Source organism: Nematolebias whitei, chromosome 3 (genome assembly GCF_014905685.2).
Source record: "Nematolebias whitei isolate Nwh7 chromosome 3, NemWhi1, whole genome shotgun sequence".
Lineage (NCBI taxonomy): Eukaryota > Metazoa > Chordata > Actinopteri > Cyprinodontiformes > Rivulidae > Nematolebias > Nematolebias whitei.
The window spans coordinates 29,052,491-29,074,075 of record NC_056500.1 but is presented as its reverse complement, the minus strand read 5'-3'; the positions used below and the strand labels follow the sequence as shown (position 1 = coordinate 29,074,075).

The 21,585-nt window shown below is 40.1% G+C and overlaps 1 protein-coding gene across 3 annotated transcripts in view; it reads right to left on the bottom strand.

Moving 5' to 3' along the window:
* tcf3b (transcription factor 3b) overlaps positions 1 to 21,134 on the bottom strand; it is a 30,242-nt gene extending 9,108 nt beyond the window's left edge. For 2 of the 3 annotated variants that reach the window (XM_037698177.1, XM_037698178.1), the window contains exons 1-15: positions 20,688 to 21,134; positions 18,135 to 18,231; positions 16,364 to 16,433; positions 10,131 to 10,198; positions 9,389 to 9,461; positions 8,998 to 9,038; positions 8,640 to 8,772; positions 8,110 to 8,156; positions 3,052 to 3,151; positions 2,835 to 2,935; positions 2,666 to 2,759; positions 2,465 to 2,523; positions 1,631 to 1,706; positions 1,317 to 1,378; positions 915 to 1,112 (exon numbers count right to left, since the gene is read on the bottom strand). In XM_037698177.1, the coding sequence (XP_037554105.1) occupies positions 915 to 1,112; positions 1,317 to 1,378; positions 1,631 to 1,706; positions 2,465 to 2,523; positions 2,666 to 2,759; positions 2,835 to 2,935; positions 3,052 to 3,151; positions 8,110 to 8,156; positions 8,640 to 8,772; positions 8,998 to 9,038; positions 9,389 to 9,461; positions 10,131 to 10,198; positions 16,364 to 16,433; positions 18,135 to 18,209 (1,197 nt within the window). In that variant the 5' untranslated portion in view covers positions 18,210 to 18,231; positions 20,688 to 21,134. Of the gene's footprint in view, positions 1 to 914; positions 1,113 to 1,316; positions 1,379 to 1,630; positions 1,707 to 2,464; positions 2,524 to 2,665; positions 2,936 to 3,051; positions 3,152 to 8,109; positions 8,157 to 8,639; positions 8,773 to 8,997; positions 9,039 to 9,388; positions 9,462 to 10,130; positions 10,199 to 16,363; positions 16,434 to 18,134; positions 18,232 to 20,687 lie in introns of all 3 variants that reach the window. The other variant, XM_037698176.1, reaches the window with a different exon arrangement.
* Between the last annotated feature and the right edge of the window lie 451 nt (positions 21,135 to 21,585).

Genomic DNA, 21,585 nt, shown 5'->3' with positions numbered 1-21,585 from the left:
CGTAGGTTTAAGAGTTTAGAACATTGATATACTAATACTTTGTGGAATTTCACTTATTGTGGGGGGGCTTGGAACCTAAGACCCGCAATAAACGAGGGACTACTGTACTAACTCATTAACTACTCTACATGGATACTCTGTATGGGAAATTACCCAAACTGACCTGTGGGATCAATAAAGTTCTATCTTATCTTATTATCTTTTACTTGTACTCAATCTGAAAAATAAAACTTGTATTGGGACACACCTAAACTTTAACATGCCATGTAGAACACAAAGCTAAATAATCCCAGGTGATAATTTGCAAGACAATATAAAAAATATTTAAAAATATAAATTTATTTAAACGGGCAGCACGTTGGTACAACTGGTAGAGCTGCTGCCTCTCAGCGAGCAGGTCTCGTTCAAATCCAGGTCTGGGGGCCTTTCTGGGTGGAGTTTGCATGTTCTCTCTGTGCATGTGTGGGTTTTCTCCGGGTACTCCAGTTTCCTCCCACAGACCAAAAACATGCATGTTAGGCTGATTGGTAGCTCTAAATTGTCCCTAGGTGTGAGTGAAAGAGTGAATGGTTGTTTGTCTCGTTTGTCTCTATGTGGCCCTGTGATGGACTGGAGACCTGTCCAGGGTGTCCCCCGCCTCTCACATAGTGATGGCTGGACATGGGCACCAGTGACCCCCCGTGACCCAAAATGGAAGAAGCTGGTAAAAGATAATGAATGGATGGATGGATATTTATTTAAACTTCAGTATGAACAGTTTCTTAAGTAATGTTCAACCTGATGAACATCAGAGCCTCCTCTACATTATTTACAAAACAAAAAAAAAAACTCAAAATGCAGGTAAAGATAATGGATGGATGTTTGTTACATACACAAATACATAAGACACACCAAGCAGAGAAAAGGTGACTCACCATAGCAGGATGTCTATTGCTGAGAGCGAGGCTGGCGTTGGGAAAAGCTGGAGAGAGGCCTCCAAGGCCACCATTGTGCACTGAGGACAGGAGGCTGTGCATGTCGGAGTGAGCGCCCTCCAAGGCTGGACCCTGGCCCACAGCGTGGCTGCGCAGCACATGGATGGCCTCTTCCAAGCGATCTTCTATTTTATTTTGCTAAAAAATAAAAACATTACAAACAAGATGCAACATGACAAGAGAAAAGCTCTTAAAAAATTATTTAAAGTAAATGTTTATATTTTGTTGGGCACACACCTATTAATTTAAGATACGTTAAGCCAACTCCAGAAAATACCATTTTTATGAATATCTTCAGGTTTTAAATGATTTTTGTTATAGTAGACAAATACTTCAACCTACCAGTGTGTGTGGTTGCCCTTCAAAGTTGGGTGTGGTTGGTCTTTGCCACTGAGACTGAGCTCCTGCAGACGAGAGAATGTATATATTATTGAGCACCGACTTTTTTTTTGGTATATATTAAGTGCTTGCACACAAAACGACACCAGATGGAGCCACCGAGACAGGTTGGTGGAACTAAGATGTTTATATATGCAGCGCATCTCTTCCATTTAAGTTTAAATGATTTATATTTGGATCCCAAACGTAAAATCTGACTTTTTCTATACTTAAAAAAAGAACAATTGTACAATGTTTATAAAATTCCTGAGCTGTACCTGCGATGGTCTGAGGCGACCCAGGAGTAGACGGGGCTGAGGGGAAATTATTACTGTTGTGGTCCGACGGGTAAATCTGAACACAAACACATTAAAGTCAAGGTAAAACAAACATACAGGAATACAACACATCAAATAAAACAAATCTGCGCATTGCAAATCATAAACTAGACAACTGGAAAACGATAAACTAAGTTGTTAGTAAATCAATTTAACAGAGAATGTGCTTTTTTCCCCAAGGTGTTCTCTTGATAGATTAGAAATGTTTTATAAATTAAGGTTTCACAAATGATTAGACAGTTATTATTGTAGGTACAAGTTATAGACTTATGCTAATGTGTTAATGTGCTAAGATTAAAACTATTGTGTGTGTGTGTTGGGGGATGGGGGGCATATTTACAAATATTTGACATGAGATGTAAATGTGAAACCATTCCTCCTGCAAAAACTTCAACATAAAGATTTTATTGAGTGTCAGATGCTACAAACATCCTGTAGTTGTCGATTAGGATTTTTGATTTGAATAATTTATCATTTAAGGCATTTAATATTTTTCCACAAACACCATAGAGTGCCTTTAATTTATTTTGTTGGCCACTTGTGTTTTTTTTGTTTTGTTTTTACAAATACACCTCACTTTTTTTTTTTTTTTACTTACAGCAACAAGCTCCATTTACAAAAAAAATAATAAATAAATAAATTCTTAATGCATCTAAAAGGCATGAGCCCAATACAAAACCTCTGAGGAGAGAGCTATTTTTTGTCTCGTGAAAATAAATTAAGATGTTTTGTTGTCCGCCACGGACTACTAAAGAAAAAATGAGAACAACTCACTGAGGCAAGAGCCTTCCCAATTTCATCTCCTGAGCTGCTCGCTGTAGTACCTCGGCTGGCTGCAGAGATCAAATAAAAAATGCCAGTCAGATGTACTGACAATTTATTCTTGAATAAAATAAAACTATAATCAGATGAACAGATGAGTAGCAGCTGCTTGAAAGACACGTCTATGAAAAGTTCAGTTAAAAGGATTCTTACCCATGATGCCCTCTCCGTTGATGGTGGGTGTGTGGTTGTAGGTAGTGGGTGCTGAGTGGAAGCCATTGACCTCGCTGCCGTGCAGAGGATAGCTCTGTAAGGAGAAAAGCAGAGAGTTGAGCTTCTGGAGAAGTGCTGCGAGTACTTTGGGAAGGAGGTTTCTGTTCACCATTCTGTCTTGTGGGTTGATTGGAGGGAACGAGCCAGGCTGTCCGATGTGAGGGGAGTTGCTCAGCATGCCAGAATAGCCAGAGGATGACCAGGGATCTTCTGAGGAAAGCCAAAGTAGATTTAAAACAAAACAAAAAAATAAAACAAGCACTTTGGTTCATGAATAGTAACAAGCATGTTTTTATACATTCATTATTTATTTTTTGAAAAGCTACCTTGCATGTAGAAAGAGCCTGGATAAACTGTACCGGGTTTAGCACCAGGATATCCTCCGTTGTCCCTGACATACTCATCACTAGATGTGGAAGCATAAACCTGAACAAACAAACACACGGGTAATGAACAGTTTAAATAAGATGTTTAGATGGTATACACAGAAATATACACTGGTACAAAATCAAAAACTATTGAAATGTGAGTGGTCTGCAATATTTTTAGAATGGGTGGTACACGTAGATCATCTACTTCACCCCAATGAAAACATAAATCCACAAGAACAGCTCAAGGAGAACAGAAGAACCAGTTAGATTCAAGAATTACTACAAAAGTAGTGTTTGATGCAGATGGATACATCAAGTAGAAGTAGTATACTGTGTGTTTTGGTCAAAAATTGCTGGAACATGAAAAATTGATCATCGCAAAAATCATGAGAATTAAACCAACTAAGATCTGTGCAATGTTTCAGGCATATGTATCACCAGTTTATTCAATCATCTCCTTTCATTTAGCTATTACAAGCTAATTACAGTATCTTTAAGCAGCCACAAGATGGCAGGGGGGAGTCTGCTGCTGGTGAAGGAGGAAGGCCAGCTCCTCTCCTGTGGAGGAGAACACAGTGGCCATGGCATGCTGGGCACAGTGACGGCTCGAATCCCAGTGCACAGTGAGCATTTCCTCTCACTCCTAGGACCCCAGTGACATTGCACCGCTTGGCCTGCAGCCCCTCCCAATAAAATACTCTGTATCAGCTCACACACATACCATGCATTTAGTGAACTAACACACCCACCGATGCACAATCCCACAGCAATGCTCTCAAACAAATCTATACGTCAGAGGATTGAAACTAATACGATCATAAACTCTGGCAGAATTTACTATGCACACCAACAGTTCAGACAATCTAATTATTAGTAAGAAAACCAGCTCCTAAAGACGTAAGATGGACAAAGAGACGCCTTCAGTTTCAAGACACCATCATGTGCCACTCACTCCTCTTTTCCTCCGTTTTTCTGTACTACACGTTAGAGGAAGAGGGAGAGAATGAAGGCTATGCTGCAAAGAATGCTAATCCAGAAAAGGGATTTTTTCTGTAATTTGATTTAACAAGGAGAAGTGGAAAGGGAATGGAGAGATGCACTTCTAATTACAGAGCCATCTGCCTGTTCCTGGACCGCATCCAACTCCACAGGCAGCTGGGCTGAGGAGAGGCAGCGAGGAGAGGGGGAGAGGGAGAGAGAGATGGGGGCTGGGATCCAGTCAGCAAGAGAGACGAAAAAGACAGAGAGGGAGAAACTGTGGTGGGTAGGAGGTGGCAAAGGGGCAAGGAGGAAGACTGATTGGGGGGGTTGATGATATATGAAATGAGTAGAGAGATATGGGGTGTTCAAGGGGACAAGAGAATGTAATCTAAATGACTTAAACAAAGCTTGATATGACCAGGGGAGTGTGAAGGGAATGAGGAAGATTTAAAATGATCACGGTTAATTCAGGGAAAAACACAATGGAAATGGTTTCTTTTAACAATAAGCTTTGAGTTGTTTTTTCATTAGGAACAATGTCGCGTGGATCCTGCGGCTCTAGATGGAAGCCGAACACCACCACGACTAGTGGATATTGTATTTGCAAGAATAAAACGATTTATAGAGCAACAATAGTTTAATGTAATCCAAGTTATGACCATGTAAAACACTAGAAACAAGTTGTTGCAATGAGTGCAGGGTATAAGACCTTTAACACCAAACTATTTTCCAAGTGCTCATATTCAATCACAAGGGTTTTGTCTATTGGACAGAAAAGAAGTGCATGCATGGGTTTAAGATTGTAGTAAACAGGGGGTTGAGCATTCATGGGATTACAGCAATAATTTTGTGAACAGACATTGATGGAAAAACTTTACATGGTTATATGAGAAACGAGTAAGTGATTTAGAGCCACATCAAAGTGACAAAAAGATTTAAAAAATTGACATGAAGGTAAAGAAAAGTAGGAAGGGAGGAGTGTGGAAGAGAGGAAGGAAGGACCGCAGGATCATCATCATCATCAGCAGTCATTAATCTGGGCTCAGACACGAGGCTAAGAGGGCTCGCAAGCACCGTGCCTCACAACTGGGTCACTCACAGGGGGGAGGCCCTCCCAGGCCATCATGTGGTGAGGCGTAAGCAGAGGACTGGGTGTATGTGTGTGTGGGGGCGGGTGGGGGAGATCACATACTGACGTTTCATCATTCGCACTACAACCACACAGCCATTGCTCGTATTGTGGAGAATGACTGAGGTTCAGACAGTGAAAGAGGGACCCCCCCTCCCCGTCAGACAGTGTTCACACAGTCTCTGTGATGTAGGCAGTCACTACAGTAAAGTGTGTCGACACACACACGTTTCAGCAGCCACTTCAAGATGACAACACCCACAGGTAGAGGACAGCAGCTGTGGGTTAAACAAGCACAGCTTCATCTTCCAGTCTTAAAAAATTAAAAAGGGACTAAAGAATCACATCAGGTCCATCAACCTACTGGCTGCTGAGTAAATAATAAAACTAATCAATAAAGTCAATTTAACAAGTTTAATTATTTGTACCTATACTTTAAACTAAACAGAAAAATACAACACAGCTCACGTTTATTCTCCAAATTCATACATTAAGTTTCTGATATAAATATATTTTATAATTATAAAATTCCTCCCATACAAAATAAAAAAAGGTATATCTGTGCTCACATTTAGTCAAAATATCCGTTTGTGAACGTTGTGCTTAAAATAATAACAACCCAGGCCAAAGATATCTAAAGTTTGTGTTTCTTCTCTACAGCTTTGGGACACTGTGCTGAAATGCAGAAGCAACAAGTGTGAATTTAATCTTTGAGGTCACTCCTGTTATTTGAGAACTACAGTAGCACAAGGGGAGGGTTCGAGAAAATGTTTGTGCAATGGCAATATTTCAAAGTGGTGATCCAGTGGCAGCAAAAGCATCAAGACTGGGCTCAAATACCAGAAGAAACACAAACAAGTACCTGCTAGTGTCCATCAGAGTTGAACTATTATGTTTGCCATATTGTTAAAAATGCATCCATTGATTAAATGATACAAAAATCCTCTAGCCATATAAAAATACAAGCTTAACATTTTACTTCACCATTTTAAATTAAAAACACCTGTTGAGAAATAATAGTTACAACAATTTTGTTTAGATAATGTGTGTAATGCATCACACAATCATGTCAGTGTTTCCCCCACCATTATACAAACGGGGCGCCCCGCCCCGTTAACAGAACCGAGCATCCCGCCTACCAAAGCAAACTGTGTGCACCTCCACTCCCATTCGCACCACTGGCATAGCGCAATACAGGCGCGCTAGCTAAAAAGCTAAAGGCAGTGCTAAAGCTGTCTCTTCCCTCATGCTGAAACGCCCCCCACCTCCCGCGCTCGAAAACTACGGTTACAAACAGGTCAGCGCAGCTCAGCTGTGTCTCTGCCCCCCACTCCCTTACCGTGCTCGAAAACAGCAAACGGTGCAAAGCTCAGCTGTGTCTCAGTCTCTCCCCCTGCTTCAAAACTGCCGGTACAAACAGCGCGCAGCTCATATGCGTCTCCCACCACCACCACCCGCTCTTCGAAAAAAATCACAGATCAAATGAGTGCCTCATCATGACAAGTTATCTAGGAGAAACACTGCATTTTCTCAATAACTGTTAGCACTGAAATTATGTGTTTTAAAGGACTGTCAGCTACCACCACCCCAAACTTCTAATATGTATAAAGTTAACTAAACTATAGCTAATTTTTGTGTTTGCCAAGATTGCTTGGCTGTGATGGAAATCTTGAATTAGGCCGACTCCAAAAGGTAACGACTTGTAGATGTCAGTCCAATGATTATTTGCTGAAAGTTTCACTAAAATCTTATCTAAAAAAACACAGAATGTCATGATCTCAGCTCTCACTTTGTGTTCTCGGCCACGCCCAATTTTCCGCAGCAGAATGGAGATCTCAGAGGAGGAGCTGCAGGAGGCCATTTGTCCTGCAGTGTGGGCTGCACACAGGTGCAGCAGGTGCTAAATTTTAAATAATTCATTTTAAATAAAAATCCCATGCCGATCGTGCGGCTCATCCATCAATCAGTCAATTGTGTGTATTGTCCAATCTTATTTTGAAAAACCGCGATAGAGCGAGTACATGAAAAATGAACCACCAAGTAGTGAGGGACTACTGTACTTTGTTCAAGGCTCAGATAAATGAACACAAAAACATTCATTTTGCCTTCAGTGGCAGCTGATAAAAAGCCTACCAAGTTGTGCTGAGCTTGCACAACTTTTAATAACAAATCAAATCTCAGACACATCTACTGTACACATTTTGAAACATTTAGCAGGGCTGGCTGGTTATCAACACGAGTCAAACTCCAATTATGGAAAGACTTAAAAACATGACAAGATGCATGTGACTGGAATCTGATTCAGTTCAATCAAATGCAGAACGGTGACTTATTCTTCCAGTTATGTGTGGCTGCCATCATCCTCACATCAGCTGCTGGGTTGTCTGACAAAACCAGCACTTGGCACATTAGGTCATAGCGTCACAGATCACTTGCATTTCACGGGGAAGTGTTGGGTGATGAATTAAGGTTCAGGTTGCAACAATCAGAATAGAATAAAGTTACTTTAAAATAAATTAAACTAGGCAAATGTATTAATTTATCGCATTAACAGTCTGTTACAGAATAAGTACGCACTTTGTATGTTTTCTTAAACCCATAATTCAGATAAACTTGACTCGACAATCTTCTAAAACTTCAAAATTCATGACCGTCAACACCCAAACGTTTGAGACCACTTGACTGTAACAGCTATAGTGATGATGCTTATTGGGGTCTGAGTTGCCCAACTGTCAGCTCTCTGAGAATCGGGCTGAGCACAGGGTCTTTACCTCTGTCTGTCACAGGTCTGCTCAAGCAGACAGAGTACGGCAGAGTATATGTGAGCAGAGAAAGAAGAAAAAAACAGCAAAACGCAGAGAGACACTGGCTGGGAGCTGTGAAGACAAGAAATAAGCTCTCACCGAGGATGGCAGGCCAGGGGGTTTCCGAATTTTCTTTGGCTGGGTGTCTACACACAAACAGCAGAGACACAAAAAAAAAGTCAAAGATAGGCAAAAAATAACAATAAAAAAAACCTGTAAAAGGACTTAGCAATGACACATTTGCAAACATTACAACAGTCCAGGTGCAGTTTTATCATGAGCTTGTTCCAATTTCAGCTGCCGACAATAATAAATGTGCAGAAGAAACTTACAGTGAGCAAGACACGGGGGAAAAATGATTATTTGAATTCACATAGACCAAAATATTCATCTAAAAATATTGTTGTTATAAAAATTTAACAAGGGCTTGATATTTTTGCGTTTTTGAATTTTGGCCTTTTGTTTCCAGTCAACACAGATGCTCTAAATAATTTTAAGGTATCAGATTAAACATCTATTGTTACTATTTTATGACAGTGTAGACCAAACCTATAAAATACACTCGTTAATGAATAGTGGAAGATAAAGTGACAACAATTACGGACATAACAGAATGTTTGTCTCTTTACCTAAACCTCCATCAGGCGGCCTTCTCCTGGGGTTGTTAGAGTATGACGGGTAAAACTGAGAGCCGGACTTTATACCAGAAGGAGACAGAGCATCTGGGCTGGGCATCGCTATGTCACTGGGAAGAAAACCCTGCTAGAAAAGGACAGAGCAGAGAGGTTTTGCTAATCATATATACTGTATTGGTGTGTGGGAGAAAACAGCATAAAACAGCTTCTCTTCTAAGAAACAGAGACGGTTGTAAATTCAAAGTGTCTGAAAAGAGAACTGAGAAAAAAAACTGAGCTTCCTTTGCAGCAACACAGTACTTGAATTTAGGTTTCACTCGTATAACCTAAGCATGACAACGTATCACAATACCTGGTTTCCAAAGGGAGAATAAGGTGGCCTCTCATTTTTACCTGCGAGGTAAAAAGAGGTGGTTCAACATTAGTACTGTACACATTATAGGATGCAACCAACAATACATATAAAAAGTAGGTTCTTCACATGTAAAAATAAGTTGAGGCCCTTCCCTTTCTCGGTACACTCGGCTGCATAAAGCAGCCCGCCAGACAAAACCCTTGGGAGAGTTTCTGCTGCTGTGCCCCAACACTCCGTGAATGAGCACAGGCACACGTATACATGCAGAAATGTAGGCATGCAAACACATTATGCCATCCAGCAAACAATTCTGCGGTCAGGACAAATTGCCACAAAAACACTTTAAAAAAAAAAGAAAAGAAAAAACAACAACACTTAAAGAACATACCAGTAATCCCTGAACTGATAAACGGAGAAGACAAGCTTTCATGTTCACTGAAGTGGGATCCCTCTCCATAGGCCTGTAGAGGAAAAATAAAGAGTAGAAAACATTGAAAAAGTCAAAAGTAAATAACATGAGGATGAGAGTAACTTTAGGCAAATATAGTAATGCACACCTTCATACAGAATATAGACCATGCCATCGTTTCAGCTCACCTAAATAATGGATTAATCCTTACTCTCCATCAGATTTTCTAACAGGGTCCATGCCAAACAAATTTGTATCATCTTGAGGGATTCAAACTGACTTTCTTAATTATCAACTTGTGGTAATCAAAGCTTTCCGCATCTATTTCACCCCCTCCACCCCCCACCCAGTCTTCCTCATATTTACACAGAGTGGTGCCAAGACAGTTATGGTGGATGTGAAGCTGCAATTACCGCTGGGCTTCAACAGAGGTTCTGAGCTACCAGAGAGCTTGCCAATCCTGCAGAATCCTGCGCCAAGGTTATTAAGTAGAAAGCAAAAACTACAACTGCAAATCAAAAATGGCATTTGGCAGGAAGGAAAAAAAATCGTATTTGTTGTGGTAGTTGGCGGAGACAGAATGTACGTTTTCACCTTTGGTGGTGCGATTAACTGAACGTGTGTAAGTGACAGCATCAAGACATCTGGTATTACTCCTTAGATCTGTAATCTTAAAATCAGGTGCAACAAAACAGTATGGCTGAATGTGTTTAGGTCTTACCCGCCCTTGGCTGAATGAGGGACTGTTCTGTTCTGTGGAGCCCCAAGAACCAGAGCCGCTGCGCTCATCTATTGGTGGAAAATATATATATATTAAAAGTAGAAAGTGTCATCACGTTCCTCTGTAAAACAATGATTAAAATTACAAAAGAAAATGACAAAATACATGTAAAAAATGCTAAGAATATCAGCAGTCCTTAAAAAAAATACAAGTCCAGATAAGTTAAACACTTAAATTGTAGTCGAAAGAATGCTATTCTTTATATTAAATGTCCTAAGTGGCCACAGTGCAGCAGGAGAGTGTTGTTTCACTTTAAAGCAAATTTCAATGTTAAATGATTTCTAGGGGAAAGTGGGTATGAAATGCTGTGCAATGTTCCCATTAGAATTTATTATGATTACTGAATAGCATAAAATTAACCATTTACATTCTAATGTATGCCACGAGGTTAAAACTTTATCTGAGCCACATTTAATTAGACCCAGTAACGCTGACACAAACAAGTAAAACAAAATGTGTGAAGTAAAAAACTGAAACATGAGGTTAAAGGTAAGGAAGGAAATGATGTGTGGCACAAAGAAAACACAGCCAAAAACTGGTGAAGCAGAAAACTCCAAAATACCCCCATCATCCCCATCTCCCTGTCTAATGCACTAATGCTATCCAGGCTCTCTGGAGACACAGGGCTTAATTGCATACTGATTTGCATAATTGTGCATATTAATGCAGCTTCCTTATGAATATTCATATTTTGCCTTTGATTTTTCGCCTAATTAAAAAAATGTGTGTGAGAAAGCAAAAGAGCGAGCGAGTGGAAGGAGAAAGCAAGGAGACGAGCGTGAGAGAGGGAGAGAAGAGAGGGAGGAAGGAACATGAGCAAGAGGGGTCTGGGTGAGATCAGCAGCCTGGTTGACGAGTGAGAATGAGCGATGAGACTAACAGAGCGGTGCAAGCACCTACACACACTGCGACAGCCGTGATCTATGGAGCCGATGCCAGTGGCATGGAGAATCAGGCGAGCGGGGAGAAGGGACCTGAAAAGATCGGACCCGCACGCCGTCACATCAGTCCTGCGCTAATAAAGAGGTGAAGCCACGTCCAAAGTGACAAGACAGTGGCGACGAGCTGGCTGCTAAATAAAGATGACATGTTCTGTATGGAGAAACTTCACCCTGAGCTTTGAGCCAGAAAAAGTACAGTAATAACAAAAACAACAACAAAAAAACAACTACAATAAACAATCAGCCTGTCCACTGAAACTACACTCTTATTTTATCAAAGATTTTTCACAGGTAATAACATCACACCTACAGAGTAAACCACAAAACTACTCATCACCGCTGACTATACCCAGTACGGTACATGTTGACAAAAAACAGTGTCCTTCATCCTCCTATGATGCCTCCATTTGGCCAACGGGAGAGCAGAGAGGACAGAATGAACGCAGGGCTGTGCAGGGGAGGTCTGACAACATTGTTTCACACTTACTGGAGTAATTAACTCGAAGGCAATTAAAACAAGGTGGAAAGCTGCGGAGGTGGTACTGACACCTTCGAGAGCTCCAACTATGCTGGAACAGAGATTTTCCTATTGTTGTTCATCACTTGTCCCGTATCATATCAAACAAGATCACCACCACCAGTGATGAATTAATCCCCCATGGCTCATAAAACCAAAAATATTTATGGTCACATTTAACACCAGCCTCTTTTTAAAAATATTTTGATGCAGAATGCCTTGTTGCTCTCACAAAAAATAAGGAAGATTTAAGGACTTTAAGTAGTTAAGGTGTTCCTACATTAATTATCTTACAAGAAGAAAAAAAAAGATCAGCCCTTTAGATCCTATCTTTGAACATCTATGGATAAAATATTTCGCCAATATTAAATAGACTGAATTCTGGATGAAAATTATAAAACAATCAAGACTATCACAATAATGACTTGGTTCAAGTATTCTATTACTTTAGTTCCCTTGCTCTCCTGAACAAGTTTAGAGAATAAAACAACTAAAAGCTATTAATTCCACCTGAGATTAGCACATTGCATGGTCTAATGATCAGCAATGTAATAGTTGGATAGCGTGGCTAAACCATTTACATAAACTTTGGAAAACAGAAGGTTTGTTATGTGGCAACGTCCACATTTGAAAAAAAAAAAAAAAAAAAAAAAACTACAACTAGACTATTCAAATAGATTATCCGAGCTATGTTAAAGGAATAATTTAACGGTTTTAATTTGCTGTGCACTGAATACAGTGCCACTTGAAGTAAGCGATGAATATAATAAAATTAAATTAGAGCGGCAGAATGCCCTGGATTACGTTCTAATTGTGCTTTCACACAAATGTAAAAGTCAAAGAACTGTCTGGTTTACAATAGCTTTCTTTGCGTTTCCCTAGATTTCAGCTTAGCTTGTTTGAATGTACTCGCAAGGCAAAACAAATAATGACTGAAAACCAGAGCCCAGAAAAATATTTATTTTCTGAGCTACAAAGCCTTCTCATGGCTGCAGGCTCTAAAAACATTCAATTTTGGAAAGAAAAAAAAAATAGAAAAAAGAGCGAGAGAAGCCACCCGCATTTTAGATGTTTCCTTTGAGGGCTTGAGATTTTCCTGTAAGACTTTGACCAGTGTAGGAATAACTACATGAAAATTATGCAGTTAGGCAAACATCTGGGCGAAAAGTTAAAGACAGACCTATTAAGTTATCCACGAAGAGAGACCGCACGTGTAAATTCTGAGTTGTTTTTTTGTCATCTTCAGGAAGTAAGGCTGTTTTGTCCCTTGTATTTGTGTGTAAAGGGGGTTGGAGACGTTGCCAGCAGCTGCAGAGGTGACCAAGGGGACGCCTGCCTGAAGGCTTGTGGGCTTGGCTAACTCCCACCACACACCGTCACACTCTGCCTCCCCTACTTCTCAAACATCCCACACTTCTCGCCAATCCTCTTCTCTTTTCCCCCCCATCATTCTACACAGGGCATGTACACCCCCCCACACACACTTCCACACACACGCAGGCTAGTGAGGAAGAGAGAAGGACGCCTAATGCAATTAGCACCCCTCTGAGCACTTTTGTGTTGATGAATAGAGGTGGTCTGGTGGGCCACTAGGATGCTTGCTACAGTTCCCGCGCTGCAGGATCCTTGAATATACAAGCAGCCTAAATAACGTCATGGATGGACATTGTTATTTAATGCTCATCATTTTTACACTATGCAGATTTTATGGCCTCAGGCAATACATAAAGCAATGTTGGCAAAAAATTAGGGGGTTTAGCTTTAAAAAAAAAAAAAAAAAAAAAGTACAAGTCCCAATAAATACACATAGAAATTCTGTTGTTTTTACGTGGGGTGGGATCACATTCAATTTTAGTTTTTGACTGAAACTCTTGGGCCTGACTGCATGTGTTAGCGTTTTGACTCTAGTGGCTATTAAAGAGTACCTGCAGGATCTCCCCAAGTTAAAGGTGACAGCTTTAAGTATCACATTATAATGGGTGTCAATGACCAAGGGTCACACTTCAGGACATGAGGAGGGGGTAGGAATTAACTCCTCAGTGCTTAGTAATTGCCTGCTGTAATAGAAACAAACAGAATCCTGCCTTCCACAGACTGATCCCTCTATTCAACGAGCTCTCTTTCCCTACACTGGCCACTCACTGCATGCTGGGCCAGTTTAAGAGGCTGCAAGCTGGGGGTGAGGTGCATTGTCTCAGACTTGAGCCATTTCCTGCAGATCAGTGGGGGTAAGAGTTCTGCTCTGTGTAGGGGGGGGGGGGAGGTTATACTTTAGGGTGGGGGAGCCGTTTCAAGTCCATAAGCCCCATTCTTTGCCTTTGTTCCTCACTGGTTAAGTTCTCACTTTGGCAAACACTGGGGAGTGTGACTCAATTTCACACACCAGGTTGGCACGGTGACAGAAGAACGAAAGTAAAACAACTTACTAATAACCTTTAGAAAGATGGAAACCCTTACTCAAACCTTTCAGGTGCACTGAATGTGTATTTACTGCTAGGTGCCACTTAAAAAGGCTACAAACATTAAAAAAAGGCTTCAAAGTGAACAGCAATGCAAAACAATTGTGTTACATATAAGCAAAGCAATCTGCAACATTTTGATGGAGAAAAAATACTAAATGAAAACTGTAGTTAGCAGCTTGTCTTCTCCAAAGTTGCTACTAAATAGGAGTAAATAGTGATTTTTCTTTCTTCAAAGTAAACATTTTAACAAGTTATGCAACACAAATTAAAGTTTGTCCATGCTAATAAAGGTTTATAATGACGTTCAAGCACTGGATGCTAAGGTTTCTTGTGCTGCACTTTATTTAGATCTGTCTAAAGCTTTTGACACTGTGGATCATGAAATCTTGTGTCATAAGTTCTCAGAAATTGGTTTCTCATATCAAACCATTGGTTGGTTCTCCATCTTTCAGATCGGAGACAATGTGTTCAACATAATGGTACTTCTTCAAGTTATTTAATGGTTAACAACGGTGTACCACAAGGCTCAGCCTTAGAACCCACCCTCTTCACAATCTACATATGTAATGTAGGTCAGTTCATCCCTGATGCATCCTTACATTTCTATGCTGATGATACAGTTGTTTATTGTCAAGCTAAAACAGTTGCTAAGGTTTTCCAGCTTTTACAATCAGCTTTTGACATCATCCAGTCTGATTTGTTCCATCTCAAACTTGTGCTAAATGCAGATAAAACCAAAGGGATGTTGTTTTCAAACAGGAAGTCGGTCCCAGCAGGTCTTAATTCAATTTTATCTTCAAATGGTGCTTCTATCGAGTTTGTCGATTCAGTGTTTCCCCTACCATTATAGAAGAGGGGCGCCCTGCCCCATCAACAAAACCCAGCGCCCCGTCTACCGAACCCCACCCCAAACCACCTGTCTGCTCTGACATAACGCTAAACTAGCAATGCAGGTGTGCTAGCTAAAAAGCTAAAGGCAGCCTCTTCCCTCATGCTGAACCCTCATGCTGAACGCACCCCCGCCACTCGAAAACAGTCGATACAAGCAGCGCACGGTTCAGATGTGTGTCTGCCTCCACCCCACCCACCCCCCCCCACCAAAACCCTGCCGATTCAGACAGCGCGTGGGTGACGTGTCTGTCTCTCTCCTCTCACAGACCCTGCTCTAAAACTGGAAAACTGTTGGTGCAACCAGCACATGGCTGTCTCTGTGCCCCCCACCCCCCATCAAAAACTGTTGGTTTAAACAGCGCGCTGCGCAGCTTAGGACGTGTCTCCGTCCGTTTGTTTACATGAACGCCCCTGCAAGCACCCTGCAGATGTTGGACGCTGTCTGTCATGGTGCACTAAGATTTATAACTAGCTGTAACTATCGTACCCACCACTGCACCCTGTATTCACTGGTTAACTGGTCATTAACTTCACGTACTCTCTCACTGGAACATTTTCATCTTTAAATAACTTATTGGTCTGCTGCCTTCATACATCTCCTCCTACATGTCTCTGTGTGAGTGCAGCTACAGCGTGCGCTCTCAGGACATTATTACCTGCAGTGTTCCCTCAGTGTGGACTGAACTAGGCAAACGGGTCTTCTCCTACTCTGCTCCTGTTTCCTGGGACATCTTGCAAAAAGATCTGAAGCTCTCGACCTTGACCTCTCTAAGTGGCTTCAAACATCTGCTAAGTTCATGGCAAAAATCAATGCAGACATGTTCCTGTTCAGTATTCTACACCGCCTTACAACCTAGCTGTATTTGTTTAATGTTTTAATCATTTTCTTTCATTTATTCTTCTCAATTTATATGCTTTCTTTTATGATTGTCTACTGTTGTCATCATTCTTTGTTAACATCAGGTCTCTCTTGTAAATTAATCTCTTGTAAAGTCCCCGAGGCTTAATAGGACTAACCTGTATAAATAAAGGTTGAATGAAAAATAAAGGGGTGAAACATAAACAAAACTGAAAATGTCTAAAAGGCAGATACCACACTTTTTTTTTTTACAGATTCTGTTGCATTAACCTTGTAAACCCTTACACATATTTCAGCAGCTGTTTTGACTGCGACAATGTGTCTTGTCACTCAAGTTTGGCAGTGAACATGACGGGTAAAGATTTTATGCAGTTATCCTAGTATGTTTTGATTTGGTGCATTTACATTCAACAACAGCATCCTGATGATGCAGGATTAAAAATCAACAAGACATACAATAAATACAAAGCCAAACAAACAAAAAAATAAATAAAACCTCTTACCCGATGCAGCAAAATGAGTGCTGGCCAGAGTCATTGTCCTTTTTCCATTCGCTACTGGTGGTGCAAACATCTAGAAAACAAAAACAGAGATAACTAACAAGTCAAGGAACGCACACTCTACACATCTTATTTCTATCAACATCTTTCACTCACACACACACACACTCATGTTGTTTACAGGCATTTCAGTTCTGCGTCAAGTCTAAAGTGAGAAATAAACAATAAGATTTTTAAAAAATATATATTGATTATGTTAAAAGTAAAACCTTTAACATTTTTCACTGCAAAAAAAAAAAAAAAAAAAAAAAAAAAGCTAATTTATCCCTTAAATAAAATACTTCACAATAAATTGTTCAACCATTCCTTAGATATCTAAAGACAGTGATATGTACTTTAACTAACATCGATGTCACCGAGCTGCTGTGGGCTTTACCACGAGGTTATGGTGTGGTCTCAACAGCCATTATGTGGCATCTTTCACCGACACTACATGTCTGATGTACAAACAAAACGCTCTTAAACTAGGACTCTACAACTCAATTTGCCACTCCTGCATATAACCTTGTTTTAAACACTTCAAACAGCAGAGTGACTGTTTTAAACACTCGACTTGCTTCAAACATATTATTCACTCTGCAAACTTGTTTGGTTTTGGTCTGTTCCACGTTCAAGGCCAAATGCTTTCCTATGACCGGCAAGAAATTAAACAAAGAAGAGGAAATCTGTTTATGTTTGACAGTTTCTTTCCAAATTATCAACGCCATATTGGAACAAAACATCTGTTAATACAAATGTAAGCTGATCAATTTGGACTCTTCTTACACAAACTCGACTGTCTAATGAGAACCAAAAGAAACTCTTTCCACAGCAAGATGTGTTTGTTATTTCACTGGTTGGCTTTTCAATAATAAAAAATCATAACCACAACAACTAACTAAACTGTACCAATCACAAAAGCACATCTCTATGTAAAAATCAGGCTTAGATACACAAATCGTTTGAATTACTCCTAAATATAAACAGCTGAGTAAATGTAATTCAGATTTTTTATCAAATATACTTCTGACATAACATCTTCTGGCAAATACTCAATAATAGTTTTAAAAAATGCCTGCTAATAATACCAAACTGGGTATCATTTGCTTTTCGGTTTGTTTGGGTGAAAAGACCAACATCTCCACTGGGGCTAGGAGATGTTTATGTCAGTGTTAAGCTGCAAAAGGCTTCACAACAAAATGAAACGCAAACAGAAACGGAGCAGAATTTCTCTATCCACTTTGTAGATAATGTCAGGAGGATCGTTCCGAGAGCAACAAAGTAAAAATCTCTTCCTGAAGACTTACTTTATGACAAAAAACAAATGCAGAAGCTGTCAGCTCAGCCCAGATCATACAATCCCCAAAGATCCAGTTAACAATTCAAACAGTGCTAAAATTATTGCTACCGTTTCCTGCACTTGTTCCTGATTCACACTGTGTAGTTGACGGTGGATACTAAAATATTTTACCTACATCTGTGGACAGTGCAGACTATATTGTACGCAGATGAGTTAGGACCGTATTTAAATTTGGAAATCTCGCCTGCATGTCAGAAGGGTAAATATTATGGGCTAACAAAATCAAATGTGTTATATATTTTAGTTTTAAATTTTCAAATGTTCCTTCCTGGTCTCACTTTTTTCAGACCACCACTTTGAGCTGCTCTCTCTCTCTCTTTGTATCGCACTCTTTCTCCACCCAGAACCACCCAGACTGCTCTGCCACTCTCTTACCGCGCTGAAATCCAGGAGATCGCTGAGTTCCTTGTCCGTTTCCACTGCAGCCATTCTTTGCTGCTGTTCGTTCATACCCTTCCGCTTCTAATAAACCCTACGAGAGAAATTTTCAAATACAGGATTTTTAAAAGCACTTCGAGACTTCATATTTAAAAAAGAGGTTATGATGTTAACACATCGTTTAAACTACTCTACCTTTGATATATCCAAACACTCATCCTAACACATTAGGATTCCTGTTTAAAGTTCAATCTGACTGATTAGAAACCAGAGCTGCAGCACTTTCTTTAAACAAAAGCCACTTTTCTCATTGCTATTTTTTTTTCAAACTGTAATTAAAAACATACATGAAAATAATCTACAACAAATGCATATTCAAGAGGTTGAAAACAATTGTCAGCTGACCCAAAGCACTCAGGATCAAAGTACTTTCAGGTTTAATTATGAAAGTATACAAAAAAACACAAGACTACTGAACGCAACAAAAATCATAGATGGGTTTACTTTAAAGAAACATGTTTTCCTACAAAACACAGTTTTGCCATTTAAGCAAAGACACACCATGAATTGATGATGAAGACTCTGCCTTTAGTCAAATCACTACCAAGTAATGACATTAAAAGAAATTGTCTTTCATTTTACGCCACCCTGGCAACTAACAGAACCATATGTCGATCATTGCTACATAAAAGAAAACGTAATACACTTACAATTACAGACATAATTGGGACTATTGTTAGCCCAAGGAAATGGGGGTGAAAGGCAGAGCTAATGACTGTACGCAAACACACCATTACTAAATTACCATATGTCAACTCAGAAAGAAGCTTGTCAAAAGACAGTGAGCATGAATACTGGATTTACTCTGGGCTTTGCATGGCAGTGCGAGCCGGAGGCCGCTTTCTCAAGCTGAGCAGTGGTTCTGTGAGGTAACTGGTGTTGATGGGAGCAAGTGGAAGAATGGAGGCGCTTGGACACCAACAGGTGGTGTGCTTTTACAGCCTCTTTTGTCATTTAGAAGAAGAAGCATGCAGCGTATACTGATGCAACAACAAATTGACAGAAATATCCAAAAAGATGCATGTGATGGTGAACATGCAGACGAGTCAGGGACTATTTTAAGTGACTTTAGAGCAATACAGCTCGAGTGAAATGGATTTAACTCAACTCTGGAATAGGAGAAAAGTCTACGCAAAATTATTCCTACAAGTCCCCTTAAACCTTGTGGTGAGATAACCGCTGAAGGACACAGCAGGTCGTAAACACCACCGTCAAAAAACTTTCCAAACACAATCTACCTAAGAGTTAAATGGTGCAGAGCACATGGAGGGGGCTTTATGAAACAAAATGGCATCTTCAACTACTGCTGGATCAATATTTCAAGCAGGCAGATTAAGGGGTCTTTGTCACCCCCACACAAAGCAGAGCACACAGGTCCTTCTGCACAGAAAGAGTCTGCACTTCCAGTAAAACAAATCCCCTGGTCTAAGAAATACCTTACTTTTAATTCCTAATGCAAAACAAATGTAAGTGTTAGATATCAACTATACGAATGACAATCTATAATATGCAGCCTATTTTCTATGCATATTAGTGTCCAGTCGATTTGGACTGATTAAAAGTCCTAAATTCTCACAATGCAACTGCATCTATAACAAGTGCCAACAAAATGCAGTTTCATCTGTTGATTCAATTTACCACAGTAACTTAAAAAACATTTACTAACACATGGAGTAAACCATAACAGTGCCAGGAAACAGAATGGATAATCAGGGCATAAGCTGTGCATTTGATAGGCCCAATCCAGAGCCAAACTACTGCTGAAAACTAACCAATTCTTTATTTATTATATGCCATGTTGACATGGTGCTCCAGACTGAGCAGAAAACATAAACTCTTGTTTGTGCCTTCTCTGGGTAAAGCATCGGCTGAGACTTTTGGAGGTCAAGAGCAAAGATTCAAACTTCTAGCAGCATTTTTTTTTTCCTGACTTCTCAAATAATTTAGGGTTCAAGTCGTGCATTATGAGAGGGGGATGAGCGGAGGACGGTGGGGGTGGGAGCAGGAGGAATTTCCTGCCAAATGTGCAATAAAATAAGTCTAGCTGGTGGTCAGACACTTCCATTGAAGAGTGGGCTACAAAATAGTGGTTTTACGGAAAGTTTGTTTTACGCTTGTATGAAAAATACACGCGCAAACTTTAGCTAAAATGCTAGTTAGCTTTCCACGACGTTAGTATTTAATATTTCCACTTCACTGACTGGAGCTAGTTAAACAAACTGCGGCTTGTTAGGCGACAACAACCTTAATTGAGTCTTTTTTTGCAGAACAAAGAAGTAATTTCCTGCCGGAGACCGTCACACAATTGGCTCGCCACCTCAATCCAGACAAAAAAAAACCTTAACATCCCCCCGCTTTTTAACCACATTCCCAAAAAACTTTTCTACAAATGCAGGCGTCCAAAAAAAAAAAAAGATGAAACCCGTTAAATTAATGTTGATTCCCTCCCCCCACACACACGAAACGTAAAGTGTAAGAATGTGTTTTTACCTCTCCTCTTCAAGTGCCTGGTATCCAGCGGTAAAAATAAAAGCGGAGACTCGCAGGGGGAAAAACATAAAACTTCAGAGAATTTCGGCCTCAGTGCATGAAACGCATTAGAACACAGTGGATGTCTTTTCTTTTGTCCCGAGAAAGCCTGTTTTTTCCACGCAGCGCCCACGTGCTTGCTTCAATGTAACAAAGTCTGTGTGCAAACAAATCTATTATAGTAACTAATCTCTCGTCTTCCTTTTTTGTTGTTACAACTGAGATGATTTCATTCTTCTCGCAGACATCTTCACCACCTCCGTCCACATTGTCAGACGTAACGTATCCCTCCGCACAAAAAAAAAAAAAAAAAAAAAACCGAGGGCCTCAACGCCAGCGGTGTCCGATTTCAAACAGCCATAGGGATATGGGGTACTATTCGGAGATGTCGAAAATATGGGTTTACCTCTTGTCGTGTTCGAAGACACAGAAATATCTAATTCTGACGTCCAGTGTATGTATTTTCCAAAGCGAACGGTATTTATGAGCACTAGGTCGTCGAGCGGAAGGCTATTGTAAGAAAGTTACCTGCTATTACACAGCAGCAGCTTGACGAGATGGCACGATAAATGCGAAAGACGTTAGCCAATAGAAAAGCGAAAGTGGTTGATTGACAGCTATATAAGCCAATAGATGAACAGGATTTTGCTTAGGTCCGCCTTTTTTTCTTTTGACGCTCACTTTCTCTGTGTGCTCAGTGAGGCTGGCTGAGGGGGGCTACAACATGCCCGCTGACATCATTTAATAGTTTGGTTGGTGGGTCTACTTTTTGCTTTATTATTATTATTTTTTTTTTCTAAATTAAAAAACAAATAAAAGCTTGAAGTTTTCACAAAGTTTAACAAATCATCAGATTAGT